Here is a 20,725-nt window from a genome sequence, read left to right on the forward strand (position 1 = left end):
TACATCAGTCATTGCTCTGTGGGCTGTTGATTGGCTGTTACACACAGTCCTTGCCTTCAAGTTTCTCACAATCTAGGAGGGAGACAGGCATATAAACAAACCGTAATATTGGCTGAAAACTACAATAATAGAAATACGAACAAGATACATATTTTGCCCAGAGGAAGGAAGGATTAATTCTATAGGTAGGGAGTCAGGAGATGGGCAGGAAAAGCTTTATGGAACAGGCAACACTTCAGCTGGAGCAGGCTGAACAGAGTTCCTCTACATTGCACCCAGCACTGCAGTGGGATATGAATCTCCACTTTGATTAATAGGTTAATTCATACAGCAAAGGGGCACTCTTTTCTGGGGATCTTGCAATCTTGTGGGACAAACCCAGCCATTCCTTGCTCAGGAATTGAAGCCCCTGCTGCTGCCACTTTTGAATAAGCTTTGGAGGAGAGCAGTTGGGATTAGTCCATGATCCTATCAGGGAAGGCACAGTCCCTGAAAGGATGTACATTAGTTATAGAGCCCACAGAGCTAGTACTCTGAGTCCTGAGTAAAAAGCCCATGCAGGAGAATGGGAGACGGGAGGGCAGAAGTTTTCACTATAATTAGCTCTGGGAGTAATACAGCTCAGGGAGGGAGGGGAGTACAGCCGGTAACTATTTTGAGCACAGCTTCGATTGACAGGACATGTGTGCTGGACTGTACTGATCTCAGGGCCAAGTTGCCTGCCTGTGGTGTGTGGTGTGGGGTGGAAGGCCTAGGGCAGCAGAAGCAGGACAGCCAGACAGGCCGGACGGGGTACCAGCACCTCGACTTCTCTCCCTGGGACACTGTCCAAACTCCGAGGGCCACAGGCCAAGCTGAGAGATGGGTGCTGAGGAGGAGGTGCTGGTCACACTGTCTGGGGGAGCCCCCTGGGGCTTCCGACTTCAGGGGGGGGCCGAGCAGAGGAAACCTTTACAGGTATCCAAGGTAAGGGAGCCTATATTGAGGTTTCAGGGAAAGGGGAACCCAAGGGAACTTGGGAAGAGTCATGTGGTGGCCTGTGGGGGGAGAAGTGGGAGGCTGTGAAGAAGTGGAGTGGGGGTGGGTAGGTGGTCGAGGAAGCATGCTCAGATCTGACGGGGGGAGTAGTGTCTGAGCACAGCCTTCTTGTGGCGGGCTATTAGAAAGGGAGTTCCTGGTTTCTGGGAGCAGAGAAAAAAGGAAGACTGTGCCTCAATTTCATAGAAGCAGAGGTCCAGGGCTGGCAACATAGGAGCAGAGGCCCAGGGCTGGCCATCCAGTCTTTGCTCTCCTGGGTCTGTGCCTCTGCTCCAAACTCCAGGAATGTAGCAAAGGTTGTAATTTCTCTCTAACTAAATTGGTGTGTGACGATCTGAGGCTCTCACCCAGCCCAGCCCAGCCCAGCCCTGCCCTGCCCCTGCCCCAGCCTTCAGTCCCCCTCTTTCCCTACGCCAGATCCCTTCTCTCACTAGGCAAGACTTTTTTTAGGGCTAGGAGGGTTATGGCAAGATATGACCTGTCAGATGAAGTTGTTACCATTTTGGTTTCATAGCACAGGTTTAATTTTCTCAACTGTAAAATGTAGGTAATGATAGTACCTACTCCATAGGTACTAACTTCTAAGGATTAAATTCAATAAAACATGTAGAGTGCTTGGCACTGTGCCTAACATTTAGTAAGCACTCAATAAATGATAGCCACTATTACTATTATTATTTTAACATATGTACATGTGTGTGCACACCCGGCACACATATACATACACAATCGCAATCCTTCAGAATCTGCTGGACTCCCTCCAATCTGGAGTACTGTTCTAAAATCTTGACTGTGTAGATAATGATGCCTAGGACTCCAAGGACTAGAAGAGAACTGTTGGCTAGCATAGATATCTCCTTTGGACGAAAATCTTGAGGGGATAACCACCGTTTCTACAATAGTACGTCCCGTCCCCCCTTGCAGTTTTCCCTGTCTTTTTCATTCAGTGATTACCCTACCTCCCTTTAAAGGATGTGTTATTCTCGCAAATCTGTACCTTCTTCCCTCTAGATTGACCCCCCCTTAACTGTCACCCCTTGTCCCTCCCCATCCTTTCTTACCCTGTAAAGTAAAATTCCATCCACACACCGGTCCCTCCTGTCCTAACTCCTTTCATTCTATTCCCCCCTTGGAGCCCTCCCTCACCTACAGTCTCTCCTCCAACACCTTCTCAGATCCGAAGACGGAGCCAGGCTGGCAGAGCAGGACTCCGGGAAAGGGATCAGCTTTTGGCCGTCAATGGGGTCTCCTGCACCAGCCTCTCTCATGCCAGAGCCATGAGCCTCATCGATGACTCAGGGAATCAGCTTGTCCTCACCGTGCGGCGGTATGGACCCCTCCCACCCCAGCCTACACCCATCCCCCTAGTCCAGGGCTTCCATTGCCTGTCTCAGCTCTGTGTCTCACTGGCCTGACTTCAGCTACTGACAAGTACCCACTTCTGCTTGTGTATCTGTGCTGGAGTACAGATGTTTGTGTATGCCTCCCAAAGCACTTGAATGTGGGTGCGTGGGCCTATTTAGGCCCCTTGCCTGTCTATTTATCATCACATCTCTCTTTAAACCCACTTCCAGTCAAAGCCTGCCAAGCAGATCTGCCTACCAGTTCATCTTCAGATCTCCATTCTTCCCAGCCCATCCATTTCACCTACATGCCAGTCCCCTCTCTCCCCTTACATCCTTCTCCCATCTCCTCCAGATCTCTCTAGCTCTCAGTCATCCAGCTCATTTCTCAAGTTCTGTCCTCTTTTCCATCCAGGGTAGAGGACGAGGGGCCTGTGCGATCTCCATCCCCTGGTGAGCTTCAGGCACTGTCACCCTTGTCTCCGCTGAGTCCTGAGCCCCCTGGTGCTCCAGTTCCCCAGCCTCTCCAGCCTGGGAGCCTCCTCTCTCCCCCTGACAGTGAGGCTTACTATGGAGAGACAGACAGTGATGCTGATGGCCCAGCCACCCAGGAAAAGCCCCGCCGACCCCGCCGCCGAGGCCCAACAAGGCCCACCCCTCCAGGAGCCCCACCTGACGAGGTCTACCTGTCTGACAGCCCCGCAGAGCCAGCACCTGGTGTCCTTGGCCCTCCCAGCCAGGATGACAGCCGCGTGAGCTCCCCATCTTGGGAGGATGGGACAACCCTTCAGCCACCCCCGGCTGAGGCCCTGCTGTTGCCCCATGGCCCCCTCCGGCCTGGCCCTCATCTCATCCCTATGGTGGGGCCTGTTCCCCACCCAGTGGCAGAAGATCTGACTACCACCTATACTCAGAAGGCCAAACAAGCCAGTGAGTGCCTGAACTCCTTTTCCTTAGTCAGGATCCTTCAGTCTGAGCCCTAAATCTAACCCTCCATAACGATACATTCCACCTACCTTATGCTTCCCTTGGATACAGTCTTGGGGACAGGTGGAGAAGAGTAATGGATAGGAGGGGAAAATAATTATTCTCACGATCCCCATTAGTTTTGCTGTTTGAACTAGAGTGACAAGAAAGTACAGGGGGCTCAAGCCAACCCAGGAACAGGATAAGTAGGGAAGTTGGAAAGGGACATGAATTGATGAAGGGTTTGCTTGTCGTTGCCATGATTTTGCTAGGCGTCAGACGGGGTGAGGGCAGAGTGCAGACATGGGTCAGGGGAGTATCTGGAAGCAGGACAGGGAAAAAGTGACCCTTCAGTGTTAACTGCAGGCACAGCAACAGAGCTACCTTTGACATTGCTAGTTCCATTAGGATTCCTGGGGACTGGGAGGCTATGGAATAGTCACGAGATCTCTAGGAAGTGGTGGAGGGAGGGATCTTTGGCTTCTTATCTTAGGCGAGAATGTAGGCCCCGGCAGAAAAAGCCACTTCCACTTATCTCAGGCTCTTTACTATTTTTGATGTGAGCTACAGAACAAAGTCTAAGAGTGAACTTTCTCCCTGTCTATGCCTCCCATACCCCTCCTCTAGAGACCTTTCTTGTCACCTTGGAAATCTCAGGGTTACCCCTCTAGTTCTCATCTCTCGTTCCTCCCCTCCACCATTCTGATTCCTGATCCATAGTATTTTGTGCCTCTAAGTCTGGAATAGAGGCTAAGGACGTGACAGTTTACCATCTGACATCCCTGAGAGTGTCCCATGTCCCACAAAGAAATTCCAGATGCACACCCACGATCTCATGCTTATCCCCAATTCTCATTTTAGCACCCTCTCCCTTCCCCATCATGCTGGGTGAGACTGTAGTTAGTGAGTAGCTCAGGGATATTTTTAGCCAAGCAGACCTCATTGTCCAGTGTGGTGGGGTAGGGGAAAGGGTAGGCAGGTGCCCATGTCCATCATACCAGGGCTTGTGGGGCAGCCCAGAGAAGGGAGGGGGCCAGGCTCCAAAAATAGCACAGTGAGCTCATTCAGCTGCCAGCTCTGGGGATAAGACAAAGGGGCTTTAAAAGGCGTGGGGGGTGGCTCAAACTGGTCCTGCTCCAGCCAACACTGCCTTTCTCGGCATGGAGACTTTTGAGCCCATCAGCCAAGAGCCTCTCAGCCAAGCCAGTTGCGACAAAGCCCCAAGCCCAGTTCCTGAGCTCCAGGACCCGTTCTATGCAGGTACTACCCTCCCACAGCCAAGAGAGTTCTGGAATCTAGAATGGAGGGGACTACATCAACAGTTTGGGAAGGGAGGTCTTTGGGAAAGGTCTTACTCCCTTACCCCCTCCTCCTTTTTTTCCTTCCTCTTCCTTCTTTTCTTAGGAGTTTCACTGCCCTTTTCTCAGAATGGGCTGATGCTATGGCCACATGTCAAAGGGGTTTGTGACCACATGAGCAATGGAAAACTCATGGAGAGAGGGTGTATGTGTGAGAGAGAAGTGTGAGTAATCTATGAATACATGAAAGCATGTATGTGGGAGTCCGTGGGAGAAGATATGAGTGAACAAGAAAGTGTCTGGATACATGTGCAGCTAGTGTCAAGAAAGCTTTGATCGTAATAATTACTCACAGTGGGGCTTAGGTTAAATGCTAAATTTACCTACATTATCTCACTTAAACCTCATAGCAACCCTATGAGGTAGACGTTATGTTATCATCCTTCTTTACAGATGAGGAAACTGAACTTCAGTGAGATGAAGTAACTCTCCCAAGAACCAAAAATCTGAACTAAACTATGACTCCAGTGCCTATCTCTAGTCCACAGTACTATTGTGTGGTATGAACGTTGGAGTGGGTGGAATGAGAGCCCTAATCAGAAGGGAGCTGTGATATCTTGAGTGGAACGTAGATGGAATTTCAGGAATTTTTCAGGAGGAACAAGGGATCATGGATCGGAGAGTATCTGTGTCCGAGTCAGGGTCCTAGCAGCAGGGCAGCGTTCCCATTTCCTGGCTCCACCTCCCAGGCCCCACATGGCATGGGAAACCCTGTCCTGGCTCCCCTTAGCACACAGTGCTTGAGTGCCTGCCTGGTAGTGTCTACCTGAGCTCTCTACCCAGAAGGCTTGGAAAATAGGGGGCAGCTCTGACTGTCAAAGAAGCCCACCCCACTCCCACCCTCAGCCTGGGGGAAAGGAGACTGTATCAACTGGTGACTTTGAGATATCCTAAAGATCTGGAAGCTTTCCTTGGCGAGCAGCACTCTGGCTTTTCCTGCATCTCAGATCTGAAGCCATCCCTGCCTGTGAGTAGCAGGGGTTTGAGGCACAGAGGAGCACCTTGGATTTAGAAGGCACTTAAATTTTGCCCCAGCTGTTAGTGACAGTGTCTCTGCTAGGGGAATTCTGGGAAGAAGGGCCACCTTGAGTATGCATGTATGTTTTTGTGTGGACACGTGTATTTATACATGTGTATATGAACTAGGATGTATATAAGCTAGAGTATATGGGGATGAGAGAGAAAAGTACAGATGAGAAAATATGCCCATAGCCACCTCTCCCTAGAGCCATATTCTTGTTGAAGTGATGTGTGGTGGGAGTTATTTCTCTGGATGTATATGATGTGGATCACATGATGATAGTGGAATTATGAATGAAGATCCTCATTGCTAAGGATCCTTTGTGTCCTTATTATAGGGTAAGGGGTAGGAAGAGGGGATAAGTCCCAAACTTTCTGAGAAGTCCCCTAACAGGGTCTCTTTGGTGGGAGAAAAGTGCCCCTTCTTATTTTTTCTTACCCTGGGACCTGCTTCATGTCCTTGCCTGCCATGGGAAGTAAACCCCCTTCTACCTCAGCCTCACATTTCCAGCCAGGAATGGAGGGAAGCAGTGGAGGCATGCGTGTGGTGTGGGTAAGAGCAATCTCCTGAAAGATAGGAGGGAAGAGAGGATAGGAGGAGAGCTGTGGTCAGAGTGGTGTCAGGGCAGCCAACTACCCTCTGCCTTCCCTTCAACTGTCCTTGGTTTCACCTTTCACCTCCACTCTGGCCCCAAGTTAGAGGACTTTGCCAAAGGCAGGAAAGACCTTGTGGGTCAGGCCAGTGAAAAGACCAGAGGTGGGAGGCCTGAGGGAGCTGGCTGGGGGGGCGGGGGACGGGTGAGAGCCTTGGGGAACAGAAGATGCTCACTGGCCATTCTCTCCTCCTCTCCTCAGAACTGCAAAGGGCAGAGAGCCTCCAAGAGAGAAGTGTGAAGGAGGCCAAGACCAAATGCCGGACGATTGCATCCCTGCTAACCGCAGCCCCCAACCCCCACTCGAAGGGGGTACTGATGTTTAAGAAACGTCGGCAGAGAGCCAAGAAGTACACCCTAGTGAGCTTTGGGGCTGCCGCGGGGACAGGCGCTGGGGAGGAGGACGGCGTCCCTCCGACTAGTGAGTCCGAGCTGGACGAAGAGGCCTTCTCCGACGCCCGCAGCCTCACCAACCAGTCCGACTGGGACAGCCCCTACCTGGACATGGAGCTGGCCAGGCCGAGCTCAGGCGCAGCAGAGGGCCAGGGCCCGGGGCTGGGAGGGCAGCTGAGTGAGGCCTCTGGGCGAGGGGCCCAACTCTTTGCACAGCAGCGCCAGCGCGCAGACTCCAGCACCCAGGAGCCGGCCGGGGATGGTCCAGCCGTCACGCTCAACGGGCAGGGCCTGCAGTCACCACCTCGGGCACAAAACGCTCCGCCAGAGGCGGCTGTGCTCCCATCCAGCCCTTCGCCGGCCCCTGCAGCCAGCCCCAGACCTTTCCTCCCTAGCGGTGGAGCCTCTACCCCAGCTCCAAGCATCTTTAACCGGTCAGCCAGGCCGTTTACTCCGGGCTTACAAGGGCAGCGGCCAGGTACCACCTCGGTTATTTTCCGGCCCCTGGCTCCCAAGAGGGCAAATGAGAGCCTGGGAGGCCTCAGCGCCGTCCCACCGCCTTTCCTGTCCTCTCCGCAGGGGACCACTCCTCTGCCCAGCTTCTCTTCAGGGGTTCCCAGCCACGTGTCAACCCCCGGTTCCCCCAGCACCCCACGCTCCTCCGGCCCCGTGACGGCCACCAGCTCCCTATACATCCCCGCCCCCAATCGTCCTGTTACGCCAGGCGGAGCCCCAGAGCCCCCCGCCCCCTCTAGCGGAGCTGCCATGACCTCCACCGCTTCTATCTTCCTATCGGCGCCTCTGCGACCTGCTGCACGCCCAGAGGCCCCCGCCCCTGGCCCCGCAGCCCCTGAGCCCTCCAGCGCTCGGGAGAAGCGTATCTCCGTGCCAGCTGCTCGCACCGGCATCCTCCAGGAGGCCCGGCGTCGGGGGACCCGAAAGCAGATGTTCCGACCGGGAAATGAGGAGACGAAGAACTCGCCCAACCCGGAGCTGCTATCGTTGGTGCAGAACCTGGATGAAAAACCCCGGGCTGGGGGTGCGGAATCTTGTCCAGAGGAGGATGCCCTGAGCCTCGGGGCTGAAGCCTGCAACTTCATGCAGCCACCAGGGGGCAGGAGTTACAAGACGTTGCCTCACGTGACAGCTAAAACCCCGCCTCCAATGGCTCCCAAGACCCCACCCCCTGCGACTCCTAAGACTCCACCCCCAGTGGCTCCCAAGCCCCCTTCTCGAGGGTTCCTCGATGGGTTAGTGAATGGGGCGGCCCTTTCGGCTGGAATCCCTGAACCACCAAGGCTTCAGGGCAGGGGTGGGGAGCTGTTTGCCAAGCGTCAGAGCCGAGCGGACAGGTATGTGGTGGAAGCACCTGGTCCTGGCCTTGGCCCGCGGCCCAGAAGCCCTTCTCCTACCCCCTCCCTGCCCCCTTCCTGGAAATATTCACCCAATATCCGTGCCCCACCTCCAATTGCTTACAACCCATTGCTCTCACCCTTTTTCCCCCAAGCTGCCCGAACTCTCCCTAGTAAGATCCAATCCCAAGGGCCTCGGGCAGCCCCCAAGCAGGGCATTAAGGCTTTGGATTTCATGCGGCACCAGCCCTACCAACTTAAAAGTGCCATGTTCTGTTTTGATGAGGTTCCCCCGACTCCTGGACCCACCTCCTCAGTGCCTCCCAGAACTGCCCGAGTCCAGGAGATCCGCCGATTTTCGACTCCAGCGCCCCAGCCCACTGCAGAGCCCCTGGCACCCACTGTGCTTGCCCCCCGAGCAGCCACTACATTGGATGAGCCCATCTGGAGGGCAGAGCAGGCCTCAGCCCCTGTCCTTAGCCCAGCCCCTCCTCCAGAGTCTCCCAGGGGTCTTGGGGCCTCCCCCAGCTCCTGTGGCTTCCAGGTAGCCAGGCCCCGGTTCTCAGCTACTAGAACGGGATTGCAGGCTCATGTGTGGAGGCCTGGGGCAGGCCACCACTGAACAGGGCACGGCTCCCAGGACCAAGGGGAGGTGGAATATCTAGTTCCTAAAGTTGCTTCTACCCAACCCGCCTGCCCCCGCCCCCGCCCCACCTCCTTTGCAGGCTAAATTCCCTCCTGCCGGAGAAAGTTTTGGAGTTGGTGTCCCATCTCCCAGCTTCCTCCTGACTCCTAACCTCCCTGCTGCTTTCCAACCTATAATACTATCTTTGCTTTGGTGTCTGTGCTTCTCTTTGTAGTTCCTTGCCTGGATCTCTGTCTTTAACTCTGTCTCTTCACCTACACTCCTCCACTGGTCTCCATTTCTCTACATTTGTGCTTTTTTCTGTGGGCCTTGTTTTAACAGTCAATGAGAAAGACACAGAGAAGTTACCACTGAGACCTCAGGCAAGAAGCTCACCACCAGACAGGCAGCAAAGGGACTGAACTGACCCCTATTTGCACGAAATCACTTGCTGCTCCTCACTCTTCTTTCCCAAGCTTGGCTGGCATTTTCCTAGGCGTGTGTGTGCAAGTGTGTGCATGCACACAGATGTGCTCTTCTGTCTTAGGCAAGAGTAAGAGGAGCGGTCTAAATAAAGACCCAATCTGGGTCTTACCCTTGCACTAATGAAAGAAGAGTCAGTTATCCTCACATAGATTGTCTGGTGGGGAGAAAGAGACTCATTAGAGTTAAAGATCATCGTCTGTAGCAGGTGTAGAGCATCGGGTGAAATTCATAGAGTATGAGGAGACTCGAAGGACCAGGGCAGTTTGTATGGGTTGAGTTATACCAGCTAGACCAGGAGTAGAACTAAGAATTCTGTTCCTTGGGATTTCAGAAAGTTAGCAACTTGAGAGGCCCATGCTGAGCAACAAAGCATCCAAGAAGTGAAAAGAAAGAAAGAAAATGTCCTCTGAGAACGAACAAATCATTGGCTTCATTGTCTCATGAACTTAAGACAGAAAGGAGAAAAGAACCATGATGTGGAAAGTGAGGTAGAAACCAGGAGCAGAACAGAAATGAATGAAATTGATCGAGCCTCAGAGAGAAGCATGGTGAGGGAGAATACAGTGTTGGTAGAGTAAAATTGGATAATAAGAAACCAATCATGTACAAAAGTGGGATTGGGGAGAAATTTGAGGGAGAAGAATGTATTAGAGTGAAGGGGGATGATGGTGGAGGGATGCGAGAGTGTGTGCTGAGTGTTGAAAGACAGGTATCTGTGCTACCTCCTTGGAATCTGTCCCTCTGTCTTCTGCAGCTTGTCATAACTACCTGAGAAAGGGCAGGGAAACACCCAGAGCCAAAACCTCTTTTTAGTTCCACCCCATCCCTCAAACCCTAGTTCTTATTTCTTTCCAGCTTCAGGTCCTGATCTCTGATCCTAGAGGGACATGGACTCCCCTCTCACCATGACCACCACTAGTCACGTTTGCTGCTTGATCTGGAAATTGATAATTTCCTTTGCATATTGAGTGTGGGTCACAGTACTTTGGTTTGTGCACAAGAATAAACTTATGCCCCATATCTTCTGTTGTTGTCATCTCTTCTAGTTTTATACCTAAATCCTGGTCTCCCCTTCATCTTCTCTAATTCATTCCCCTGATCTCCTGATTCCTGATCTCTTTTCTCAGTTCCTACCCTCCTACTTTTTACTGTTTTGCCCTTCACCCCCTGGTCTTTTGCTCTTCTCTACCAATTCTGTCCTGCTCCAATGTAGCCACCTCCATCACTCCCCCAGTTCTCTCTCTCCAGATTCTCCCCTTCTCCATCCCCTGCTCCATACTTCTCAGATGAGGCCTCAGCTTACAGAACCTAGACAATCTGGAAAGGCCCTCTAAGCCTTTCGCCATCAACATTTCCCAATACCCTGGAGGAAATGAAGGGAAAGCAATGGCTGAAGTTGAAGGTGGGGTGAGAGAGGGAAGAAGGAGAGAGAGGGTGGATCAGCATGGATTGAGACTAATAAAAAAGATAAGGCACTGAAAGGCGGCTAGAATTAGACTTCTGAGAAGGGGAAGTTCTGTTGCCCCAGTTTTACCAGCAGGGGGCAGATTTGTGCCAATAACCAGGCCCATGACCCTGATTCTCCCAAATATGCAGCCTCTCAGAATTTCAAAGGAAGGGCTCAGCGAGCCTAGGCTAAATATTCTGTCTTCATTCACTAGGTAGTTTTAGGTACTCAATCATAAGAGACCAAAATTTTGGTTGGTTTTTGAGGGGAGGATGGTAATGATGATGAAATTACCTTTTGCTATTTATGTTTTTTCATCTAATTGCTTCTTTGGGTTAGGAGAGAATGGAGAAAAAGGACAAAAGATGAGGAATCTGGAGGCTAAACTGGTCTGGGCAGAGGCCAAGTAGAGGGGAGCAGGGCGACCTTTCAGCCCCTAACCTGAACCTATAAAGTTCAGGATGGGAAAAGGACATGGTCAGGAAGAGTGGGTAGCTCACAGAGGGACAGAAAGGTATTCTGGGGACTACAAAAGCCACTTCCTAAGGCAGCCACAAGAGGGTGGTGGATACAGCAGAGGTGCAGCAGCTGGTTACAAAACCTGAGCAGAAGATGGAGAAGGATCCAGGATGTTCACGCAGCTACTGAGGAAGGTGCCGGGCAAATGACAGGTTTCCCTGGAGGGGGCTCTCAAGCTTGTGCCCTTTCCCAGAGGCTTCTCTTGACCAGTGTGAATGGGACAGTCCAGATCCTATGGGGTGTGTGCTCCCTTTGAAGAAAATCCCAAGTAGGAGCCTCAGAGAGTAAAGCCCTGGCAGGTCAGAAGCCTATGTGTACCCCTTCAGGGAGAAGTGACATCTGGGACTTCCCTGGTGGCGGCCTCAGTGGTTAAGAATCTGCCTGTCAATGCAGGGGACACGGGTTCGAGCCCTGGTCCAGGAAGATCCCACACGCCACGGAGCAGCTAAGCCCGTGCACTACAACTACTGAGCCTGTGCTCTAGAGCCCGCGAGCCATAACCACTGAAGCCTGTGCACCTAGAGCCCGTGCTCCGCAGCAAGAGCAGCCACCGCAATGAGAAGCCCGCGCACCACAACGAAAAGTAGACCCTGCTCGCCACAACTAAAGCCTGCGTGCAGCAACGAAGACCCGATGCAGCCAAAAAGAAATTAATTAATTAATTAATTTTTTTAAAAAACAGTGACATCTATCTAGCAGAGCAGGCTAAACTGAGCACCCAAACAGCAAATGGGGATGAAAAGGCAGAAACTGGTCAAGTCTTCCCCCACATCATCCCTGATAGCCTAACTACTGGATTTGGTTAATTTGGTCCCTTATCCTGCCAAAATCTGCCCTCCCAAAGGAAAGACCAGCCTATCCAGGAACTTTCAAAGGGCAGTTCCATTGTGAACAGAAATTCCCTCCCCGAAACATAGCATCTTAAACCCTCCCAACCCCCAAAATGCACCCACATGTCCCTCCAGCTCCAGCCTGGATTGTCTCTGAATGGCTCTCCAGACACATTCTCCTGGTTCTCACTTTCCCAGTCCAAATTCCTATTCACCACTTGCTGCCTGCTTCCTCTCTCCCTCTCAGTTTTCAGTTTCTCCCTGAGTGCTTCTTTGGATCTCAGCCTCGAGGTGCCAAAGAAGAGGAGTCCCTGGGCAGACTGATCCTTGGCTCAGACAGCTTAGTGAGAGAATTCTAAAGGCCTTTCCTCCCCTTCCTGAGCCTCTGGGCAAGGAGGATGGGACCTTGGTTCCAGGGTCTCAGTACCCCTGTGCCATTTGAGCTGCTTGTGCTCATCGTCTCTATTAATAACCACCCTCCCTCCCCCATTGCCAGTGCTGCCCCCACGCCTGCCCAGCTCAGGTTCTCTAGTCACAGCAGCTCAGTCCTCCAAAGCTGCTGGACCCCAGGGAGAGCTGACCACCGCTTGAGCAGCCGGTAAGTCTCCAGCTTTATAGTCAGAGGGGCTAGAGCCCACTCTGCTGACTGCTGTGTCTGTGTCTGTAATAGTGACCCTTGATCCTGGGGGGAGCTGCCCAGCTCCTCCATCTGTACTCAATTCCCAGTTGTCCAGTTCAGGGGAGCCACAGAGAGTTGGAAGGAGAAGGGCCCAAGAGGGTGGGGGGATTGGAGATGTTGGGGGAGGCACTGGAGGAATGAGAAGGCAGTCTGAGAGGCTGGATAGAAAACAAGAACCTAGTTGGGGCTGAGAGAGGTACAGGGAGAATCTATTTAGCAGTTCCTGGACTCTGGCCTCAGCAGACCCCACTAAGCTAGTAGAATCACAGATGTGTTGTGAGACAGGACTCAGCAGAAGACATTTCGCTGAGTGCCAACTTCTGTTAAGGAGGGGCTGGAATCTGTATCTTTTCCCAGCTTGTCCCCCTGCACTGCCAGATCCTATGATTATGTTCCTGTCCTCCCTGAATTCCCCACTGCTATGATATTGCTGAATTGACATGCATCAAGATTGACCTCCCTCTCCACTCCAGGTCTGGGGGGTGGGGAGTGACTGAAACGGAGTGGGAGCACTGCTGTCAACTCCCAGGCCATGATCCAGCTGGCCCGGTGGAGGGGCAATAACCTCTCTATCCTATGGAGAATGTTTCTGGCTGGATCTCCTCAACCCTGGCAGAACATTTTTTCTGCTCCCCCCCGCCCGCCCCGCCCCGCCGCCCTGGGGCTTGGGGAAGACTGAGAGGCCAGAGCTTGCAATGATAATCCCAGTCTGGGAGCCCCGTACAAATAAAAACTTCGAATCATGCCAAACCAATGAAACCTGGGTGCATTACCTGACCTGTAAGTAACGTGTTTGTTTTACCCCCAGGCCCCCCTAACACATATTGTGTTCCTAAGCCCTGCACCAGCTCTATGTAAAACAGCTGAAAAGAGGTTGGTAGAAGGTAGGGGCAAGGGGTGCATCTATATTTTCTGCCCTGCTTCCCAAGAAGAGAAGCCCTAAAGCAATGGTTTTTCACCTTTTAGAGAAATATGTATTTCTTTAAAAAAATCGAATGAAATTTTGCTCCCTGAAGTCCTTAAGCAGTGCCTTACTGTAGACACTCACCCCAGTCCCTGTCCATCCTTCACCTCCTCCTTCCCACCCGATCCAGGCTCCATCCACCTCCACAATGCCACTCTCAGAGACCCCTGCCCCCAACAAGAAGCGGAAATCCAGCAAGCTGATCATGGAACTCACTGGAGGTATGGCATGTGTGCACCTACCTAGTGTGGGACTTCTTATTGACAGTATCTCTGGCCCATGAGTCCCAGAAGTATCATAAGGTTATATGTGCCTTAAGGTGAAGAGATAAGGAGAGACAAGAGGAATTTGGGGTGGGGGTGAGGTTTGCAGGGGTGGGGGGAAAGGGGGAAAGGAAGAAAGAATTCAACACTGACTACTCACCCTTCCACCCTTTTCACCTTGTAATCTGAGACAGTAATACCCATGCCATGTTACCCAGCACAGGTCCAAGACAACAGGACCCACAGGTCAGTGAGGTATGTTTGAGAAGAAAATATGTATGATGGAGACTGGCACAGAGTAAGGTCTCAATAAATGGTTAGTTTCCTTACTTCTTTCCCCAGAGCTAAGGAGCCTAGTATAGGCACTTAAAATGGAAAATTGCTCAGGCATTTTTCCTGGGGGTGGTAGGAGTACAGCAAGTGAGGAGCTCTCCCAATACCTAGAAGCCGTTTGCAGCCAGTTTACTGAGGGGAAGAGAAGGCAAAGGAGTTACGATAGGAGTATATATTTAGAGGTGGCCTTTGGGCTTTCCCCCGTGCTATAGTTTCCCCAATGACCTCCATCTATGATGTTTCTTTACTCTTTTGCCCTGTACCCCATACCTTTTACCCCATTCACCGTCTTCACCCCATTCTAGTATCCCCACTGTCTCACTCTGCACCCCATTTCCCATGCATTCTCTCCAACTCCAAACCCAGGAAATCAAAATCCCTCATAAACTAGACAGAATTTGATCAGACATCACAGACAGCATCTGCTTCACTCAGTGATCTCTGCTGGGACACACGCACTTAATTAATTGTGGATGGCGGCTTCATTTGGAGCTAGAAAACCCTACTTTCCTCTTTCCCTTGCCTCTGCCTCCCCACCTCCCTGAAAGGTGGACGGGAGAGCTCGGGCCTGAACCTGGGCAAGAAGATCAGCGTCCCAAGGGATGTGATGCTGGAGGAGCTGTCGCTGCTCACTAACCGGGGCTCCAAGATGTTCAAACTGCGGCAGATGCGGGTGGAGAAATTTATCTATGAAAACCACCCTGATGTCTTCTCTGACAGCTCAATGGTGAGTTCGTAACTTTACTGCTCTCAAAGCCTCGTGCCTCTTTTGACAGCTTCTTGGTAGGCCCCGCCCAAGTCTCTAAAATATGACCAACCTCCCCTCCCAGCTAATTTATAAGCTCATTAACCCCCCAGATACAGCGAGCCCCCAATAGCTCCAGGGTGAATTACAGCCCACCTCTGAAACTAAATCTGTGTCTTAGAGCTGGTGAGGCAGGGTGGGGAGTCCACACCTTCAAGGAGAAAACTCCTTCCCAGTATGGTTAAGTATTAAAGATAGGATTACCAGATAAAACACAGGATGCCCAGTCCTATATTTTAAAGTTGAGATACACACTAAATAAGCTACGAGGATATACTGTACGGCACAGTAAATAAAGCCCATATTTTATAATACCTTTAAATGGAGTATAGTCTATAAGAATATTGCATCACTATGTTGTATACCTGAAACTAATATAATATTGTAAATCAACGCTACTTCAATTTAAAAAAATAAAGTTGAGATATACACAGGTAATTTTTTAGTAAACTATGTCCCATGCAATATTTGGGACATAAGTTTTTTTTAAAAAATTGAAGACACTTAGGGAATTCCCTGGTGGTCCGGTGGTCTGGTGCTCTCACTGCCAGGGGCCTGGGTTCGATCCCTGGTTGGGGAACTAAGATCCTGCAAGCCACGCAGCATGGCCAAAAAAGAAAAGAAAAGAAAAAAAATTTGAAGACACTTAGTTAAATTTGAATTTCAGATACACAATAATTTTTTAATATAAGTGTGTCCCATGAAATATTTGGGGCATGAAAATTAAATTAAAAAATACAGGACACCGAGTTAAATTTGAATTTCAGATACATGACGAATACTCTCTTATATCTAAATATATCCCATGCAATACTTAGGCATATTTATACTAAAAAAGTATTATTGTGTATCTGAAATTCAAATTTAACTGGTATCCTGTGATTTTTTCTTTTTGCAAAATCTGGCAACCCTAGAAAGAGGTGAGTGAATTTTTATAGCCATCTCTTCTTGAGCCATTCTTTTATCTAAAGGGTCAGTATAAGGACCACAGATGTGGGGACTGAAACCATGCTTTAAGGTCCTACGTCTCCTAGTCAGGATCATTCTCCAAAGAGAAGTAGAGATTGGAGAGGGACCAGGCACAAGATATTTCAGCTGAGAAGGAGGGGATCGTCTCCATTTCCTTTCTTCCCCCTCCACCTTTCCTGAGCAGCCAGGGGAGAGTGAAAATAGATGCCTACATGGGGCCAGGGGCAGGAGTGTCTGCCATTGGCCCGTATGTAGGAGCAGAATAAAAATGCTGAGCCGGTCATATCTAACTTTAGGAGGCCAAAAGCCCTCCTCCCTGCCTGTGTCTGGTTACACTGGGTGGAGCATGGGGGTGTGTTCGGTGGGTGGCCAGGAGAGCCTCCTGAAGGAGTTGGCAGGGTTATTTTTAGGCTTTGGGGATGGATCCAGTGTTGCCCTTTGGGCTTCCCTTCCCCCTACCCACTACAGTTTCACTGTCAGGAAGTCCTGGTCCAACAGGCACCAAGAGGAGAAAGGGAGAGGAAGAGGAAGAGAGAGAAGAGACTTTTATCTGTTAGACAAGATGCAGGGGAGGAGCAGAGATCTCTCTAGTTCTTTAACTTAAGGCTGGGTTCTCCATGCCAGCCCCAATCTCTCAAATCTAAGTTGAGCAGAACTCTTGGTCCTCTGCCTTGGTAAGGAGGGAAAGGGGATTTCGGAGAATGAGTTGCCCCCATCCTAGATGTAATTCGAACTGAGCCAAAGAGGTTGTATCCCTTAAGGAGAGTTTAATTTCTCTCAGTCAGGCTATCTGCTAACCATCTATTGGACGGGGGAGTCTCAGACGATTCAGTGTCTTCTGGTTGTCCATTGTCTCTGATCACCTCCTACTTGCTATGGTGTTCCCCGTACCCATTGCTAACCTTCCCCTTACTTTGTTCTTTCTTTTCAGGATCACTTCCAGAAGTTCCTTCCCACAGTTGGGGGACAGCTGGGTACAGCTGGCCAGGGATTCTCCTACAGCAAGGGCAGCAGCGGAGGCCAGGCAGGGGGAAGTGGCTCTGCCGGACAGTATGGCTCTGACGAGCATCACCATCATCAGGGCCCTGGGTCTGGATATGGGGGTACAGGTGGTCCTGGGGGCCAGACTGGCCGAGGAGGAGCTGCTGGCACCGCAGGGGTTGGCGAGACAGGACTAGGCAAGTATCCTCACCCAAGAATAATGTGTCTGGTCTCTAGAGCAGAGAAATCCCCAGGAATGAGGCCTAGACTGGGTGTAGGAAGCAGGAGAGGCCTGTTGAGATAGCCTGATGGACTTTCTGGGTCCATAAGGATACAGAGACGTGTCTATTCCACCCAGAAGCCTTGTCTCTCAGTCACCTTTCTAGCCTTTCAGTTTGTATCACAAATCCAACTCCAGGCTGTCATTATTTCACAAACCTTATACAATTACCAAGATGTTTTACCTTTGGTCCCTGGCCCCAGCAACTTCTCTAGCGCAGAGCTCTGAGACTAACTTCCATTGGCTACTAACTGCTATTATTTGACTTATTATTATTTCTCTCCCATGGCTGCCAGACGACCAGGCAGGTGGAGAAGGAAAACATATCTCTGTGTTCAAGACCTATATTTCCCCATGGGAGAGAGCCATGGGGGTTGACTCCCAGCAAAAAGTGGAACTTGGCATCAACCTGCTGGCCCACGGGGCCAAAGGTGATCTCCCTCAGTATAAGTCCTTCAACAGGTAAGGGGGATGGGGAAGGAACCTGATGCATTCCAGTGTATGGCAACATGCCCTTAGTTGGAATGGAGACTGGTTCAAATGTTTCAGGAGGATGAGGAGGCATGGGAGGAATTTGGGGGCCGCAATTGAAGGCTTTTGGTCTTTCCACTCTAGCTCAGAGAAACAGCATGGTATGATGAAGGAAAAATTTGCTAGGAGGCAGGATCCTTCATAGTTATTAGCTGTGTGGGAAAGTCACCCTACTTCTGAGCCTTGGTTGCCTTGACTGTGAAATGGGAATAATATATTACACATTTAAAGGCTTCTTGAGGCTCCCTTCATTCAAGGTTACAATTCCATTACTGTCCTTATAGTATAATTCTATTTTTCTTTTCTTTTTTTAATTGAAGTATAGTTGACTTACAACATTATATTAGTTTCAGGTGTACAACATAGTGATTCAGAATTTTTATAGATTACATACCACAGCAAGTTATTATACTATTGAAGATTCTATTTCTTTATACCCTACTTTAGTAAGGTTCAAGTACCTATCCTTTTGGAACTGGGCTTCTCTAGACTGTGTGAAAACAGGACAGGGAAGCCCTAGAGAAGTGCTTTTGCATTTGGTCCTAAGGTGCCTGGATTTTCCAGGAAATGTTAATTCCTCTCATCCAGGGCATGCACTATCGACTGGAGGTGGGGTAGGGGTTTTGAGGGGGGGTCTCTACATTATAATATAAGGTAACCTCAGACCCTTGAGTCTGTAGTGTTTGGGGTAAATTTCTCTGAAAATGTGACTGGCTTGGGTCACAACTATCCATGAGACTCTCTATCTAGTACACACTAGACTACTTTTCTCATTTTTAGCTTTGGGGAAACAAGCAAACCAGAAGGGGGAAAGGAGTACTAAGGGAGAATAAGAATAAGGAGTGCAGAAGCAATCTGAAACTAGAATTCACAGACTTCCCCATCCTCAAAACAGTGTAACATCTCACTGACAAAACTCTTTCTTTTGTTCTGGTTTTTAATTAAATAATGTGTCCCCTTTTCAGGACAGCAATGCCTTATGGTGGATATGAGAAGGCCTCCAAACGCATGACCTTCCAGATGCCCAAGTTTGATCTGGGGCCCTTGCTGAGTGAACCCCTAGTCCTCTACAACCAGAACCTCTCCAACAGGCCTTCTTTCAATCGAACCCCTATTCCCTGGCTGAGCTCTGGGGAGCCTGTAGACTACAACGTGGATATTGGCATCCCCTTGGATGGAGAAACAGAGGAGCTGTGAGGTGTTTCTACCTCTACTTTGTATCAAGTTTCCCCTCTCTGGTTTCATTTTGGAGAGGGAATGCTGAGCAGGATACCCCCACTGAAAATCCAGTATCCTTGTGGGAATGGAGGGAAAAAGAAAGGGGAGATCTGCCCTTCCATCCTTCACTCCAAGTCCCCACTCCAAGCATCTTTTCTTACCAACTCAGAGCTCCCCTTCCACTTGCTCTGTATGGAACCTTCTCTTTTATGGAATTTTCTCTGCCTTCGGTAACAGTTAATAAACTTCAAGGAAATGAACTCATTCTTCCTCTGATATTTGAGGGCAGATGAAAACTGAGGCTAACAACGCACAGAGACTAATTAAGTCAAATACCATATATCCATTATTCAGACTTCAAGACTGACCTGATTACTTACACACCCACACCCACATCCGCACCTGCCAAAGCACATTCATAGGTGTATACAAAGACATACTTATTGAATAGTACATAAGACAAATAATCGTGCACAATCACACGTGCTGGCCCATATGTGGGCAAAGCTAAGCAGCAATTGTGTGCTGTGTTTAGGAAATAGGCGTTGGTGACCCGGGCGTTAGCTCTCTTTAAGAAGCTGATTAGAAACTGGGATAATCAGGATTACCCAATTATTACAGAACAAGAGCATGCCATAAAGTTTCCATATGACACAAGCGTGAGCTTAGGAATATATGTCAAAGGTTACAGGTTCCTAAAAGGATGAAATAGAATAGGGAGCCATATTGGAATCCAGAAGGAAGGGGGAGAAACCAGCTGCAGTTATAGTATTCCTGGCTCATCTGTAAACACATCAAGAAAAGATCTAAGGGTCATAGGGACACTGCAGTTGTGTCCAGAAAGCACTATGATTGGGAAGAAACCATGAGAATCCAATAGGAATGAGTGACAATACTCTTTTTATTGACTTCAAGCATGGGGTTTCTTTAGAGTCCCAGACTTACTCTTATGTCCCACAAAGTCAGAGTTTGATGCAGATCAGGAAAAATAACTTCTGAGGAGAGCTGGCTGAATTCAGCTAACTCCATGAGCCATTAATGATTATATTAGGTTCCTAGACTCTGCCTGGACTGATTCAATTTTCATGGAACTTGGGTCATATGACATTTACCTTGGTCACCTTCCTTTACAACATAAATAAATTTCAGGGAATTCATACGTCCTCTAAACTAGTACACAAAACTCTATTTCTATGTGCATTTTTCCTTTTATCAATTTATTTTTATTTATTTATTTTTGGCTTCATTGGGTCTTTGTCGCTGTGCGTGGGTTTTCTCCAGTTGCGATGAGCAGGGGCTACTCTTTGTTGTGGTGCACAGGCTTCTCACTGCGGTGTCCTCTCTTGTTGTAGAGCATGGACTCTAGGCACGCGGGCTTCAGTAGTTGTGGCACATGGGCTCAGTAGTTGTGGCTCATGGGCTCCAGAGCACAGGCTCAGTAGTTGTGGCACACAGGCTTCATTGCTCCACGGCATGTAGGATCTTCCCGGACCAGGGCTCGAACCCGTGTCCCCTGCATTGGCAGGCGGATTCTTAACCACTGCACCACCAGGGAAGTCCCTGTGCATTTTTCTAAGAAGAGTTGTCATAGTTTGGCTTTCCCCCCAAACAGACCCTGAAACAAAGATTTGGATGCAAGTAGTAAATCTGGGAGGTGGTCCCAGAATCCAAG

The 20,725-nt window shown here is 50.0% G+C and overlaps 2 protein-coding genes across 4 annotated transcripts; both read left to right on the top strand.

Annotated features, from left to right (window-relative positions):
- Positions 1-699: 699 nt before the first annotated feature.
- On the top strand, positions 700-11,837 carry SYNPO2L (synaptopodin 2 like). Of its 3 annotated transcripts, XM_059901039.1 has the most exons (5): positions 700-966; positions 2,214-2,365; positions 2,797-3,311; positions 6,581-8,123; positions 11,594-11,837. In XM_059901039.1, exons 1-5 carry the CDS (start codon positions 862-864, stop codon positions 11,682-11,684), a joined length of 2,406 nt encoding a protein of 801 aa, XP_059757022.1. In that variant the 5' UTR covers positions 700-861; the 3' UTR covers positions 11,685-11,837. The 3 variants fall into 3 exon arrangements, with proteins under 3 accessions (XP_059757022.1, XP_059757021.1, XP_059757023.1); XM_059901038.1 differs by lacking the exon at positions 11,594-11,837 and having other exon boundaries at positions 702-966; positions 6,581-10,254; XM_059901040.1 differs by lacking the exons at positions 700-966; positions 2,214-2,365; positions 2,797-3,311; positions 11,594-11,837 and adding an exon at positions 4,421-4,607 and having other exon boundaries at positions 6,581-10,254.
- A 701-nt stretch (positions 11,838-12,538) lies between these two features.
- MYOZ1 (myozenin 1) lies at positions 12,539-19,313 on the top strand. The gene is made up of 6 exons (XM_059901041.1): positions 12,539-12,628; positions 13,804-13,894; positions 14,818-14,996; positions 16,975-17,221; positions 17,601-17,766; positions 18,801-19,313. The coding sequence occupies exons 2-6, from the start codon at positions 13,822-13,824 to the stop codon at positions 19,030-19,032; spliced, it is 897 nt and encodes a 298-aa protein (XP_059757024.1). The 5' UTR covers positions 12,539-12,628; positions 13,804-13,821; the 3' UTR covers positions 19,033-19,313.
- Positions 19,314-20,725: the final 1,412 nt, after the last annotated feature.

This window comes from Balaenoptera ricei, chromosome 16 (genome assembly GCF_028023285.1).
Source record: "Balaenoptera ricei isolate mBalRic1 chromosome 16, mBalRic1.hap2, whole genome shotgun sequence".
Classification (NCBI taxonomy): Eukaryota; Metazoa; Chordata; class Mammalia; order Artiodactyla; family Balaenopteridae; genus Balaenoptera; species Balaenoptera ricei.